Genomic DNA, 16,363 nt, shown 5'->3' on the forward strand with positions numbered 1-16,363 from the left:
AAACGCATGCCAGTAGCGTGGGCAGCATGAAATGATACGAAACCTCTCACAGCTACTCATACTTGGCCGCAGACTCTATTTGTATAGGCATCTTCACGTGCTCACTGTGCTCTCAGAACTGAAAACAGAGACGTGATGCGATCGACGGGCATACTGGAGGCACTTTCTAACATCTACGCAGAACATCATCGGAGTTTCACTGTGGTTCCCATTTCGCAATCGATCGACACATCCTTGCCGAATAGCCCTTGTATAATAATAGTGTAACACACAGACTATTGAATAAGGACTGACAAGATTTACTCGACTGTAATACTTCTAAAATTGAGTGGAATATTTGTTCCAAGGTACATGACCATGCTGTATCTTGGAACAGTTTTTCACATTTGGATAAATTTGAATTTACCAGAGTATTTTTTTAATTTCAGCAAAACACTTCAGTACATATTCTGTCGTTTTAAAACATAATAAGAAAATTAATTAAAGTTCTTTTACAGGGTTGTCAGGAGGCAACAGTATGAAAAGTGCACCAAAATACGACACTCTCCCCTACTATCCTAAAAAAAAATAATCGTGTGGCCACGATGTCCTACAAACTGGAATTCCCTTACATCTAGAAACATTAATGCCATATGAGTAAATGTCGCCTATCTATGTTCATTGTGTTGCGCAGTTACTGATGGTATCGTATAATAAGGGAAAGTAAAGCTGTCCTCTGCAACAAGCACACTGGATATACGTAATTTTCTTCCGTGCACTTACTTCTCACCCAACACGCAGCCGATACTAATAACATTTAATGTCATGAATACATTCGTACTGGCTGTAAATTTCTAGAGTAAATATGTATGAAATATTGGGATTGCCAACTGATTGAGTAGAGGTGTATGACAGTTTTGTAATTTCCTGATGAAGTTCCCCAGTAGTATACTTTTTTTATCACAAATGTGGTATCATTTCGTTAACATTGTTACAAGCCTTACTCGATTACACTCATACGGTGAGATTGACCTGAACTCAAGCCCTATTCGACTTGTACACTACTCCTCAAACATGCAACACATGTAAGTCATTAATACTTAGATTACTTGGTGACTATTAGCTTGCTAGCCTGATATGCGGAAACAAAATTTCCTTACATTTAAGTGTTCTATTTCATCTTCATAGTAATAGTGAATACTCTGTTCAAGAATACTTGGAGAAGGCTAGGAGATGCGGGATTATTTCAGTTAGATTGTATCATGGTCAGGCAGACATTCCAAAATCAGTTAATGCATTGTTACGCGTACCCAAGAGCACATATAGATCCAGATCACAATTCAGTAGTACTCTCATGATTAAGACTATTCACAAAGAATCAATGCGCAAAGAAGTGGGATACAAAAGTGTGAAAAATGAAGAGGTACCCTTGAAGTTCTCTGACACTATAAATACTGTGATAAGGAGTAGCTCGGAAGGAAGTCCAGTTGATGAGCAATGGTCGTCTCTAAAAAGGACAATCACGAACGTTGGAAAGAAAACCGTTTGTACAAAGAAGGTATCTGCGAAGGAACTTTGTGCAACTCAAAAAATACTTCAGCTGATCGATGAAAGAAGAAATAAAAAATGGCTCATATGGCTCTAAGCACTATGCGACTTAACATCTGAGGTCATCAGTCCCCTAGAGCTTAGAACTACTTACTCCTAACTAACCTAAGGACATCAGCCACATCCACGCCTGAGGCACGATTCGAACCTGCGACAGTAGCAGTCGCGCGGTTCCGGCCTGAAGCGCCTAGAACCGCTCGGCCAACGTGTCCGGCACAGAAGTAAAAATCACTTAAGAATTAAGTAAATAGGAGGGCAAAGGGAAGGTAAGACGAAATGGCTGCGTGAAAAATGTGATGAAATCGTAAAAGAAATGATTGTCGGAAGGGCTGCCGCAACATGTAGAAAAGTTAAAACATACTTCGGTGCAATTAAAAGTAAATGTAGTAACATTAAGAGGGCAACTGGGAATTCCATTGTTAAATGCAGAGGAGAGAGAGGATAGGTGGAGAGATGACACTGGAGCTCTCTATGAGGGGGAGGACTTGGGTGACGTAATAGAAGAAGAAACAGGAGTCGATATAGAAGACGTAGAGGAGCCAGTATTGGAATTATAATTTGAAAGGGCTCTGGAAGACCTAAAATCGAATAAGGCAGAAGGGATAGACAACATTCCATAAGAGTTACGAATATCATTGGGGGATGTGGCAACGAAACGACTGTTCGCTTTAGTATTCAGATTTTATGAGTCTGTCGATATAACATCTGACTTTCGGGAAAACAGCATCCAAACAGTTCCGAAGACTACAATACAGACAATTGCGAGAGTTATCCTACTTTCGGAAAGACAAGGCACCATAGAGGCCATTCCGACGTCGCGGTTGATCATGGAAGCACAACGTTAAAAAAAAATGGAACCACGTTCGCCACATTTGTCGATCAGAAAAAAGCGTTCGACAACGTAAAATTGTGCAAGATGTTAAAAATTCTGAGAAAAATAGGGTAAGCTACAGGGAGAGTCACGCAATATACACTATACCCAAGAACCAAAAGGAAACAATAGGAATGGAAGACCTAGTACAAAGAGCTTGGCTTAAAAAGGGAGTATAATAGGGACGTAGTATTTCGCCCCTACATCGAAGATTCAATGACGGATATCAAACAAAGATTCAAGAGTGGAATTAAATTTCAAGTAGAAAGGATATCAATGATAAGATGCCCCCATAGCAATGCTATCATCAGTGAAAGTGAAGAATACGATCTAAAATATGGACTGAGAGTAAATCGAATAAAGACGAAATGAGAAATGTCAGAAATGACAACAATGAGAAACTAAACATCAGGACTGGTGACCATTAAGTAGATGTTACGGAATTCTTCTATTTAGATATCAAAGTAACCCATGACGGACGGAACAAGTAAGACATAAAAAACAGACTAGCATTGGCAAAAATGGGTAATCCTGGAGAACAGAAGTTTACTAGTGTCAAACGTAGACCTTAATTTGAAGAGGAGATTTCTGCGAGCGTACGTTTTGAGCACAACATTGTATGGTAGCGAAACAGGGACTGCGGGAAAACCGGAAAAGAAGAGAATCGAAGCATTTGAGATGTGGTGCTACAGTAGAATGTTGAAAATCAGGTGGACAGGTAAGTAATGAGGAGGTTCCCCGCCGAATCGGTGAGGAAAGGAACGCATGGAAAACACTGACAAGAAGGAGGGACAGGATTCTACGACATCACTTGAGACATCATGGATTAATTTCCATGTTACTAGAGGGAGCCGTAGAGAGTGAAGCTGTAGAGGAAGACAGAGATTGGAATACATCCAGAAAATACACGAGGACGTAGGTTGCAAGTGCTCCTCCGAGTTACAGCGGGTGGCACAGGAGACGAATTCGTGGGGTGTCGCATCAAACCACTTGGAAGACTGATGACTCATAAAAAAATGCACCAGGTCCGAATTTAATTCATTTACGCTCTGTTCCATGAACTATTTTCGAATAGCAAACGACTAATACACCCAAGCTCGTCGAAATAGGTGGTACCCACCTGGCCGCACCTTGTTAGCTGCGTCACAATTTGTTACCGAAATAAAGTATGTGGAGTATTGGTTCTTTGCTAGCAGCATTTATAATCTATTTTTTTATACGGCGTTCTAAGATTCTACATCAATGCGAAATAGAGTAACTACTTTGATGAATTTTATCATGTTTTATCCTGATCTGCTCTAGTCATCATTTGTCGGACTGTTAACGTATTGGTGCTTTATTCTAACTGTGTTTTATTTCAGCTTATCAAATCCCGTCATTTGATGGGCAGGCTTATATCGAAATGAAGCGCCTCAAAGCACACAACAAACTGAATATTGAAATAGAATTCATCACGTACGCGAACGACGGACTTCTGCTCTACAACCAGCAGAAAGAGGATGGGACAGGAGACTTCGTCTCCCTGGCTATTGTTCAAGGGTAAGTGGCACTTCCTCTATGTGAAAGCAATGTAGTTTGAAATGACCACCCATTGTAACAGGGGCCTAGCTATTTAGTTAAGCATATATGTGATTCCCTTTGTCATGTGTAAGGTCGTAATTCATACTTCGAATTTTTCTAGAGCTAATTCAATTTGGTAAAGTAAACTTCAATTTCTTTCTTCCTTCTTACGTATTTCAAGTAGCAGCTGCAGGCTGCACATATCCAGAGAATCTCTACTTTATACAAACATATTAGCTCGTGTTCAAATCTGAAGTGTACCACCTATTAATTATTTGTGCAGTTGTTCTGTGCTATGAACTATGTGCGCAGTTATCTGTACTTATAAATCTACTAATATCATAAAGATGTTATTACTACACAATAACGACCTTGGGCGTTTAACTCGGAAAAACCACTTTTAAGAGTGGAAAGGAGGTCCACACATGCTACAGAGAAAGGGGGCCACTGAGATGATTTTTTTTAGTGGTAGAATAAGTAGAAAAAAGCGTAGTGACAAGGAAACAGACACTTACATGCTACCGACAGCGGCACCCTTACTGGCGATGCACTTACACACAACGGTACTGTAGCTTCGTTCCGTAATTAATTCGTATTTTTAGAGAAAGCGTGAGTTCGAACTTGGTAAAACCCATGGTAGTTCTGAACTTGCAGGATACCCCCGTGATCACTAAAATAGTCAATGCAAATAGCTGGGCTAACTGGGTACTGACGATCGTTTTCCCGTAATACATCGCAACACGTGTTCCTTCTCTAATGATACAACATGGCGGGAAGTACTAAAAACGCCTTAGGTACATTTCCTTCGTCTCCTTGTTTAAGTTTCAGATCAGTATTGCCGTACCTCATAGCGCAATGTGACATAGATTTAATTTTATTCCTATACTTCCAACATAGTTTTGAAATTGATTTTGGTGCATCTAGATGTGTTTTTTTTTTTGTGTGTGTGTGTGTGTGTGTGTGTGTGTGTGTGTGCGTACGTCTGTTGGTAACACATCGTTCGAATTCATTTCGTCGAAACGTAGAACTTCCAGACAGTAAATTCAAGAAAATAATTTCAGTGTTTCGAAACAGTTCTTAATTAACTGTTTCGTTACTAAGGTGAGGAAAATGAATCAACTCTACGTTTCCTGAAATAATAACGAATTATATGTTGGTAGCCATACGCAATCTGTGATGAGGTGAAATAATTGTGTTGTGTAATCTGCTGACGTAAACAAAACATTAAAAGCTGTTTCTGTAGCAGTAAAATGGCGAGAGGAAGATGGAAGGAACTGCAACTAGCCTCTCTCTTTGAGCGATAAAATATACAGATACATCTAAAAGTACCAAGTCTCATTTTTTACCAATCAATACATAATGTATACTTTGGAACACGAAGTTATATCATCACAATTAAGCTACACTTATATTTTAAATATCCATGGCTGGTCGTACTATTATCCGAACCGGAAAAGTAGTGGAAACTGAGAGCCTCATTTGGCACAGACGCATGCTTTATATTTACGACAATACCATCAGACTGTTTGTAAGGAGAGCTGCACGACTGACTCTCTGTTCGGATGTGACGCCTCGACTGGGAAGTCTGACTTCCGCTAATGCGGACTCCTGGTCACTAGTCGGTTTACGACCTGTACAGAAGGAGACATGTACTGATGGAGACTTCGAGATGGACCTGTGGCTACAAGTTGTACTGGTCTGATTTTGACTGAGTGTAAGTGTGGTGATGGTGTTGATATTATTGTGAGAGGCGACGACTGGAAACTTCATTTGCGCAGTGATATAACACGTATGGCGAGTGGTGAAAACGTGGGTTCTTGGTTAGTGTAAATTAGTGTAAATTTACCTGATAATATTCAGTCACGTTCAAGCTTAAGATCTGGGCCAAAATAAATATTGAAAAATAGTCACTTTCAAATTTTAACTATATTGAAAATTGCAAGTGAAAATACATTAGGTACTTCACACACATTTCACACTTGTACGTACGTTATAGAGAAGGAATGCTTACATTTTAACATTCGTTTTATTTAATTTCAGAGAAAATAAATTCATGCTTCGTATACCAGTTACAATTTATTTAAGCACTTCCAGACAAATTTATGAGTACTGTGACTGCGCTTTATGTAAGGTAACAACAGAGTCTCGAAAAGTTAACACATTTGCTCTAAGTAGTAGTAATAATATGAATTCTTCAACAGCCTTGAGATTGTGCAGTACTAAGCAAACAGTTAACAGAAACTGCAATATCAAAGCTTTCCTTTTGGATGTAACGTCGTTTTCTGTTCTATGTCAGTACCCCCTAAAACAAGCATATTTTCCAATGAAAACCTATAGTTCGTATGTTCATCCAATCAAATGCAAAATACATGTTTCCTGAAGAGGAACAGGTGGCTGTGGACGTTCCTGACACTTAACTCTCTTTGTTTGCTGTGCTGACAGTTATTGTGGTGTCCTCAGATGCGGATGATTCAGTCGTTAGTCAAGCTAGCATGCAACCCTACGATCAAACGAATCTTAGGTGTTACTGTGAAGCTCATATATCGCCACGTTCAGACCTCTGTGATGAAGGGTATCACTGGATCAACGCACATATTGGTCACGACATACTGGTGGTGTGTGGATTGTTTGAGGACTGGTCTACAATGTATCTGCTCGTGCACCTCCGCCTTATGGATCTAACTTTTGGATGTCCGGTTAACAGGTGGGTCAGTCAATCTATGCATTGCTAGTGTTGTCGATGCTTGTTTGATATAGGGACTCTGATGCTGCTTTCCCGCGTGATTATCCTCCAGAGTGATACATTTCCTTTGTCGTTCACAATAATTCTCGTTAGCAACTAATACCAACGGCTTTCATATTCATAGGAATGACTCTCTTTTTGGTAGTTCCTGAAATCCTGAAGTTCTTGAAGCGCGACAACAGAATAAAATGTTATGTCACTTAATGCCGCCTCGAATATCAGTGTGTCGCGAAGTTTCGAAAGATTTACACTCTCTTCTCCAGGAAAAGACCCTTGCTTTCAATGACTATAGGGGAGAAGATATTATGGAGACGCTGGTGCCTGATGGTGACGATACGTACAAACAAGAGTGAAGAACGACGCCAAGGAATTGCGTTACTCCCATATGTAGGCGCAGCGTCCACAGGTATCGGCCCAACTCTGGACAACAATGGTTGCAGACCCATCTTCCAACGATCTGTTACTGTAACAAAATTCTTCGACGAGCACGAAAAATAACCTAGAGCTCCATACATTTATGGGATATCGCATTCTTTGCGGCAAGTTTTACGTTAGAAAGACGCAACACTATATTTCCTTAAGTCGAACTGAATATATATGTAACCTACGAATCGACCATGGAGGTAAATCGGCGCTGGCTAAGGAGAACTTACCGGTGAAGCAAACGACTGATTTAGATAAGGCGTGTGATGTCTGTTCAACGACTGGTTACTAGGCAAGTATTACTAAGGCAATTGGAAAAGTATGACACCAAATGTCGCGAATCGTCATAGAGGTAACGTCGTCAGTGCTTCGCAAAAAGCAACAGTGGAAGCAATAATACCGGAGTGAAACCATTGTCCATTTCGTGGAACAGCCGCCGCTTCATGATCACAGATATAAGTGTTTATGAAGAGGCTGCTGCGAGCACTTGAATGTCCAGAGCAGCTGATGGCTATGTAAGAAGATACGGAACACACTGCCCGTCACCATCAATGTTACACAATTTTCCACTTCCAATCGTCCTAATCTTGTCCTCTCTTCTCCTCTACACAGCCGATATGCCCCAGTGAAACTTCTGTTTGCTCCATTATGCCAATGAAATCCCCTTCTTAATGTGAGATATCTGGCTTTGGAGCCAAAGTCACTGCATAGTTTGGCTGAGATTACAGCAGATGAGACATGACGTAACAGCCGGGGTGAGAGGAAGACAACAGACAGTACAGTGAGTGCCAATTCCGGGAGAATAAGCGCCAGTTTAGTAAGAGGATACTATATTGCAGTGCCTTGTTCAGAATTATGATGTAATATTTCTTCAGACAAGCATGATGTCCGAAGGAACATTGCAACGCACTTCTGAACAACACAGGTATTCCAATATGCCGACCTGCGACAAGCGACTTTCAATTAAAATGTCTCCCCTGTATGGGAATATAAATAATGGATGTATGACTGCAGGTTGTAGTCATACAGCTGACGACATATTAGAGTTAAGATCTCGCCGTGGAGCATGTTCGGATAGCCTAAGGTATGGCGACCGCTGTCGAGAAGTGGGAAATCCGGGTTCGAGTCCCAGCCCAACACAAATTTTCATTGCTGTCATTCCATTACCCAATCGGTGTTTGTCCACGTTCACAACTCGGAATAAATTTCATCTAGTAGGATGATAATCTGACTGAGTGTAGACACAGGAGCCAACATGCCAATTTTGTTAGATTTGTTTATCAAGTTTGATGAAGTATAATTTAGATTTAATTGTCTATCATGTTGAATATACTCTACGCAGCAATCTTTAACCTAGTTACAACAGATCTCAGTTTTCTAAAAGATTTCATTAAGAGTCGAAACACGATATTTAGACAAAGCACTTCGTGTTCCTTCGGCTCCCGCCAAAAGAGTGCAACACGGCGAAGTGGTTTGGGCTGTTTGGTCACTTTGGAGTGAGGGATAGAAGGGCGTGTTTCGCTCTACTGGCCGCACCCATAAGACCTCGGATGCGTGCAACGTAATACTACATTCAAATAACACGACTCCACGTGGAGAGCAGAGAAGAACAAAGTAACAGTGTGTATAACTTTTGTGAAAGTTTTTTCTACAATACTTAATTAAATACGATTGTGATAGATTCACACATGATGATACTTGCGACTTTCTTATAAAACGTAAGCAGGACGTCTTTTTAGCTTCGTATGCTGTGACTAAAGAAAATCTATAGGCATCCCTAATTTGGGACTTATGAGATCATTTAACGGATTTGAGAACCTCACCTACTTCACCAGTTACACACATACAAATAGTGTGACGATAGACGTTGACTACGCATATTGTATCACACACGCAGTCCCTTTGACTGTTCATAGATGTCACTAAACCCTCCCAAAGATGTAAATAACCATTCATGAGCAGCGCCTATTAGACGGAGGGGGTCCGACAGCCGAGCAGTTCCATTCGCTCCACCAGGAAGGAGGTACACCTTTCGTGTTGTCTGTAGTTCAACCATGCCTAGGCAGTCAATACCGCTGTTCGATCGCGTTCGCGTATTTACTTTATGCCAGGAAGGGGTCTCAACAAGTGAAGTTTCCAGGCGTCTCGGAGTGAACCAAAGCGATATTGTTCGGACACTGAGGAGATACAGAGAGACAGGAATTGTCGATGACATGCCTCGCTCAGGCCGCCTACGGGATGCTGCTAAAGTGGATGACCGCTACCTATGGATTATGACTCGGAGGAACCCTGACAGCAACGCCACCATTTTGAATAATGCTTTTCGTGCAGCCACAGGACATCATGCTACGACTCAAACTGTGCACAAAAGGCTGCATTATGCGCAACTTCACTCTCAACGTCCATGGCGATGTTCATCTTTGCAACCACGACACAATACAGCCCGGTACAAATGGGCCCAACAACATGCCGAATGAACCGCTCAGGATTGGCATCACGTTCTCATCACCGATGAGTGTCGCATATGCCTTCAACCAGACAATCGTCGGAGACGTGTTTGGAGAAAACTCGGACAGGCTGAACGATCTTAGACACACTGTTCAAGCGAGTGCAGCAAGGTGGAGGAATCCTGCTGATTGGGGTGGTATTATGTGGGGCCGACGTACGCCGCTGGTGGTCATGGAAGGCGCCATAACGGCTGTACGATACGTGATTGCCTTCCTCCGACCGATAGTGCAACCATATCGGCAGCATATTGGCGAGGCATTTGTCTTCATGGACGACAATGCGCGCCCTCCTTGTGCACTTCTTGTGAATGTCTTCCTTCAGGATAACGACTTCTCTCGACTAGAGAGGCCAGCGTGTTCTCTACACATAAAACCTATCGAACACGCTTGGGTAGATTGATAATGCCTGTTTATGGACGACGTGACCCACCAACCACTCTGAAGTATCTACGCCGAATCGCCGTTGATGAGTGGGACAATTTGGGCCAACAGTGCCTTGATGAACTAGTGGATAGTATGCCACGACGAATACAGGCATGCATCAACGCAAAAGGACGTGCTACTGGGTATTAGAGGTACCGGTGTGTACAGCATTCTGGAACACCATCGCTGAAGGTCTCGCTATATGGTGGTACAACATACAATGTGCTGTTTTCATGAGAAATAAAAATGGGTGAAATGATGTTCATGTTGATCTCTGATCCAATTTTCTGTACAGGTTCCGGAACTCTGGGAACTGAAGTGACACCTTTTTTTATGTGTGTATATTGCAGTCTCACTTCAAGAACAACGAACTTATGATCTAAGCTCTACGTCTGCGCTGGAGCCACGACACCTTTAGAAGATATCAGATTAGTAATTCGCAACAAAATCTCTGCACTTTATCTCGAAGCTGCAGAACACGAATAGGCCCCTCCAATGTTCTGCGTTTCCACTACAATTGAAGACGCTTACTTGTCATTCGTGGTAAGGCGGGGGAAGGATAAATGAAAGAGAAATTGACATCGAGAACGAGTGTTGATTGGGAAACAGACTAATATCGTTACATTCTTTACTTAGCTATATCAGCATTTCAACTGATGGCAACTCCATAACACCCTTCCCTCTACTTTCCTTAAATTTGACTCTCTCCTCATTGGCCGGCCGGTGTGGCCGTGCGGCTCTAGACGCTTCAGTCTGGAACCGCGTGACCGCTACGGTCGACGGTTCGAATCCTGCCTCGGGCATGGATGTGTGTGATGTCCTTAGGTTAGTTAGGTTTAAGTAATTCTAAGTTCTAGGGGACTTATGCCCACAAAGTCCCTTAGTGCTCAGAGCCATTTGAACCATTTTTTGAACCTCTCCTCATTTTTACATGCTGGTGCTGTACTTACCAACCACTAAAACCTTGAGGCTTCATAGGTTAGAAATCAGGAATTAACTATAGAACTTATTTCCTATCACTCTGGTTTCCTCTTCAACTTCACTGTACATAATCATACCATTGATCTGACCAACACATTAAAATATACATAAGTAACTAAAGTGTTACAGTGAGCTCTAAGCAATCAACAAAGAGCCCTCAGAATTAATAAAATACATGGAGATTGCATTCTTCCACGATCCTTTACACAGGCACAAGTATTATACATCAAGTTTGCCAGCGTAACTTGTACCTTACGCCCCTCCAAATTTTATCACTCCATAAAAATCGTTGAACACTGGGCGCTCAATCTCACATTCGTATCCCTCTCGTACTAGCATCCGCTATCAGTTGGTAAAATGTTACCTCCACTCAAATTTCTCGAACGTCATCGCAGATCTTGTACATCCCGTGAATTCTCCAATCTCGGGCTTGGTTCAGGTCAATGCTAAGACCTCCACTCCTTCCATACACTCTCCCAAGCAAACGTCACATGGCTCCCTCTTTCTGATTCAGAATCCATGGTGATATCCACCCTTCCTACCACCAATAATCTGATTCTCCATATCATTTTAAACCATCGCATTGGAAATGTAGTGGGTAAGTCGAAACTCTTAGACGATACATTAAATTTGCTGAAGAGCCTGCCTACACTACGGTTGTCCGCTTCTTCTGAAGGACTGCAACCCTTACAAGACAGGATTGAGAGAGAACATTGAAAAGTTCAAAGAAGGGCAGCTTATTTAATAATATCGCGAAATAGAATAAAGAGTGTCACGGATATGATAAGCGAGCTGGCGTAGAACTCGTTACAACAAAGATGATTTCGTTGTCGCGTGATTTTTTCCCGAAATTTCAATCAACTTTCCCCTCCGAATCGGAAACTATTTTCTGACTTCTACCTGTAAAGTGGGAACTGACTATCATCATAAAATAAGAAAAATCAAAGGTCGGACTGAAAGAGCTATGTTTCTTTCTTTATATATCGATCCTTGATTGGAGGTTTGTGGGACAATTGCCGTTTACTTATGTAATAAAATGGAACACTTACAGCCTTCCTTTCGATATTATTTTTTATACGGCTACCAGTTTCGGTGCTTCAGTACACCATCTTCAGGTCGTAACTGATGCTGAGTGCATTAACTCCAATAGTATAACATATTTCAAAAGTGGCTAACGTCTCTTAACTTGTTTTCGCAGACTACCTCTAACAATGATGTTGTGTCTCGAACCATCAACTACTAACGTCAGTTAGTAGTTGATGGTTGGAGGCCACTGATGAAATCTGGTATGAAATTGGAGTAACCCCCTCAGTTAAGGCCTGAAAATGGTGTATTGAAGCACAGAAACAAAGATGGTAGTTGATGGTTGGAGACAAAACATGATTGTTGCTTGTAGTCTGCGAACACTAGTTAATAGATGTTGGCCATTGATGAAATCGGTATACGATTGGATTTAACCCCCTCAGCGTCAGTCCCACTTGATATTCCAGAGTTGAATGTTAGAGAAATAATCTACAAGTGGTTCAATGCACCCTGTGCAGAACATTTCGTCATGAACTGATGAGTAGTCATGTCGGCAGGTTAAGTCTCCAATTCCCTCACTCCAGCCCCCAGCCCCTCCCCCCCCCCCCCCCCAACCCCAGCTTTCTATCCACTTACTCCTTTGTGTCCCACTCTCACTTACCCATCACACACTTCCCAACAGTACATCGAGTCTCTCACACCCACTTTTCCCAACCGTTCCCAGACATTGCGATCCGTAAATGTATATTGTCCGTAATTTCTCCGAGGTGATCTCAAAAGACCCGTAAGTTTGCAGTACTTTCAGCATCATTTAGCATCAGCTCTTTCTAGCACCAACCACACCAGCGCTATTTCTGTATTACGTTAATTTTTCGCCACCTGTATTTTTAAATGTTAATTTTGATTCTACTTTAATCCCATTATTTTAACCTTTTGACACTAAACAATTTTCATATTTTTTAACATCGCTTGACTTAAGTGCAACACTATGGCTGCTATCAGCGAGCCGTAGATAAGGAGGGGGGCGAGTAAGGGGGGGGGGGGGCGGGTTGAAATAAACAACAAATTAAAATAAAAAAGTCGACAAAATCTCGCAGGAACGTGAATAGAGAGTGCATGCATTTCGGCAATTCTATTTTCAGTATTACGGAAAGTACATGAAATTTAGTTTCCTTAGATGTTTTAATAAACCACGGGCCGATGAGTCAATGAAACATTTTTAATGATAATTTCTAACCTTTTCTTACAGAATAATGAAGTAATTCTCGGTAAATCAAGAGTACCTCCTGGAACTCATTCTTAGAAACGAAAGCTAACAACCCACTTTGAGGGCAGGCACTCGCCACAAAACATGCTTGCACTGCACGACTCTTCTCCTTAGCAACACTCGTTTCGCCCATAACTTGCACCCCAATTTCAAACCGATCGAGTTGAAATGTTCACATTGATTTATTATTCGTAAACTACTTGATTGCTGTATTTCTTACTTTTGAAATATCTGAAACTGAAAGACTGCGAGACGCTAATGCTTGGTGTATGACTGATGGCACTAGTAATAATCATAAGAAGAAGCACATCGTGTAGGCACCGCAACAGTGTTGTACACGATACTAATTACTGTTGTGTTGTGTACCCAAACATTTCGTTTATTTGTTACGGCCCATTGTGGGAAGCACCTTCAACTCGGAAAAGGCGTTTTCATGAGATATTAGAGCATAAGTGATGTGTACATCTCAAGTTTACTGTCATAGATGCAAAGTACAAAGTAGACTCTGAGAGAAAAATATGATGCACGATGGACTAATGATCCGAATGGACCGAAAATCGGCAGATGCGGTGCACATGCACCGAAAAACAAGTGACTACAATCCGAAAGAAAAGGATGATTTATTCAAGAGAAAGAGATTCACTAACTGAGGAAGTCAATAAGGCGTTGGTCGACCTTGGTCCACCTGTGGCCATTATACAAGCTGTTATTCGGCTTGCCATTGACTGACAGAGTTGTTTGATGTCCTCCTCAGGAATGTCGTGTCATATCCTGTCCAACAAGCGCTCTGAGTGTCCTTCCTACGATTGCTAGATCCTCTCGTTCTCTGTCGTCGATCGCTTCCTCCTTGACGCTGTGCTCGGCCATCGCTCACCCATTCCTGCGTACATCGTCGAACACGGTTCAAATGTCTAGCGGCAAGCCGATTACTTCAGCCAGCTTCTTTTAGCCCGACTACACGTGCGTTTTCAAATGATGACAACTGCGTGTAGTAATCGCGTGCCTATCTGCGAGGCATTGTGACTGTCCAATTCAGTACACGGAATGAAATTCGCTAGGATTTTATGATCTGATATCGACATGTCCCCTGCTTGGTATCGTAGGCAGGAGAGCCTGCGGGGTCACACATATGCTTCGGCAGCCAAAGTATATAATTTTATCAGTTTTTTTACAGTTTGCATATATCCCTCGTGGCGCTTCGTTTTGGGGGGGGGAGGGGGGTAAAAAATCGGGGAATATTGTACACTACTGGTCATTAAAATTGCTACACCACGCAGATGACGTGCTTCAAGCGCGAAATTTAACCGACAGTAACAAGATACTGTGATATGCAAATGATTAGCTTTTCAGAGCATTCACACAAGGTAGGCGCCGGTGGCGACACCTACAACGTGCTGACATGAGGAAAGTATCCAACCGATTTCTCATACAGAAACAGCTGTTGACCGGCGTTGCCTGGTGAAACGTTGTTTTGATGCCTCGTATAAGGAGGAGAAATGCGTACCATACGTTTCCGTCTTTGATAAAGGTCGAATTGTAGCCTATCGCGATTGTAGTTTATCGTATTGCGACGTTGCTGCTCGCGTTGGTCGAGATCCAATGCCTGTTAGCAGAATATGGAATCGGTAGTTTCAGGAGGGCAATACGGAACCCCGCGCTGGAACCCAACGGCCTCGTATCACTAGCAGTCGAGATGAGAGGCATCTTATCCACATCACTGTTACGCATCGTGCCGCCACGTCTCGATCCCTGAGTCAACAGACGGGGACGTTTCCAAGACAGCAACCATCTGCACGAACATGTCTACGACGTTTGCAGCAGCATGGACTATCAGCTCGGAGACCATGGCTGCGGTTACCCTTGACGCTGCATCACAAACAGAAGCGCCTGCGATGGTGTACTCAACGACGAACCTGGGTGCACGAATGGCAAAACGTCATTTTTTCGAATGAATCCAGGTTCTGTTTACAAAATCATGATGGTCACATCCGTGTTTGGCGACATCGCGGTGAACGCAAATTGGAAGCGTTTATTCGTCATCGCCATACTGGCGTATCACCCGGATTGATGGTATGGGGTGCCATTGGTTACACGTCTCGGTCACCTCTTCTTCACATTGAGGGCACTTTCAGCAGTGGACGTTACTTTCCAGATGTGTTACGACCCGTGGCTCTACTCTATATTCTATCCCTGGGAAACTCTACATTTCAGCAGGATAATGTGCGACCGCATGTTGTAGGTCCAGTACGGGCCTTTCTGGATACAGAAAATGTTCGACTGGTGCTCTGGCCAGCTCGTTGTTCAGATCTCTCACCAATTGAAAACGTCCAGTAAATGGTGGCTGTGCAACTGGCTCGCCACAATACGCCAGTCACTACTCTTGATGAACTTAGGTATCGTGTCGAAGCAGCATGGACAGCTGTACCTGTACACGCCATCCAAACTCTGTTTGACTCAATGTCCAGGCGTATCAAGGCCGTTATTACGGCCACAGGTGGATATTCTGGGTACTGATTTCTCAGGATCTATGCACTCAAATTGCGTAAAAATGTAATGACATGTCAGTTATAGTATAATATATTCGTCCAATGAATACCCGTTTATCATCTGCTTTTCTTCTTGGTGTAGCAATTTTAATGGTCAGTAGTGTATTTCAGTGCGTCTCTGTCTGGAAATACAAGTCAGAAAACGGGCTTTCGTGAACGTGATCCAGGCAGAGCTGTAGCGTGTTGTTCTGTACTTGCAGCCACGTGGAGTTCAGGTACAACCTGGGCAATGGCGCGGTGGCGCTGACGTCGGCAGAGCGCGTCACGCTGGGCAGGGTGCACGTGGCGAGGGCGCGCCGCTACCACCGCGACGGGCTGCTGCGGCTGGACGACGGGCCCGAGGTGGTGGGCCAGAGCCAGGGGCCGCTGCGCGCGCTCAACCTCGAGCTCAGCGCCTACCTGGGCGCCGTGCCCACCAACCACTCCAGGTAA

The 16,363-nt window shown here is 42.8% G+C and overlaps 1 protein-coding gene across 1 annotated transcript in view; it reads left to right on the forward strand.

The window, feature by feature from the left end:
* The window catches only part of LOC126335951 (agrin-like), a 304,094-nt gene extending 287,731 nt beyond the window's left edge, over positions 1-16,363 (forward strand). The window contains exons 12-13 of the mRNA XM_049999428.1: positions 3,820-3,997; positions 16,132-16,363. Coding sequence (XP_049855385.1) covers positions 3,820-3,997; positions 16,132-16,363 — 410 coding nt within the window. The remainder of the gene's footprint in view (positions 1-3,819; positions 3,998-16,131) is intronic.

The sequence above is a fragment of the Schistocerca gregaria genome, chromosome 2 (assembly GCF_023897955.1).
Source record: "Schistocerca gregaria isolate iqSchGreg1 chromosome 2, iqSchGreg1.2, whole genome shotgun sequence".
Taxonomy (NCBI): domain Eukaryota; kingdom Metazoa; phylum Arthropoda; class Insecta; order Orthoptera; family Acrididae; genus Schistocerca; species Schistocerca gregaria.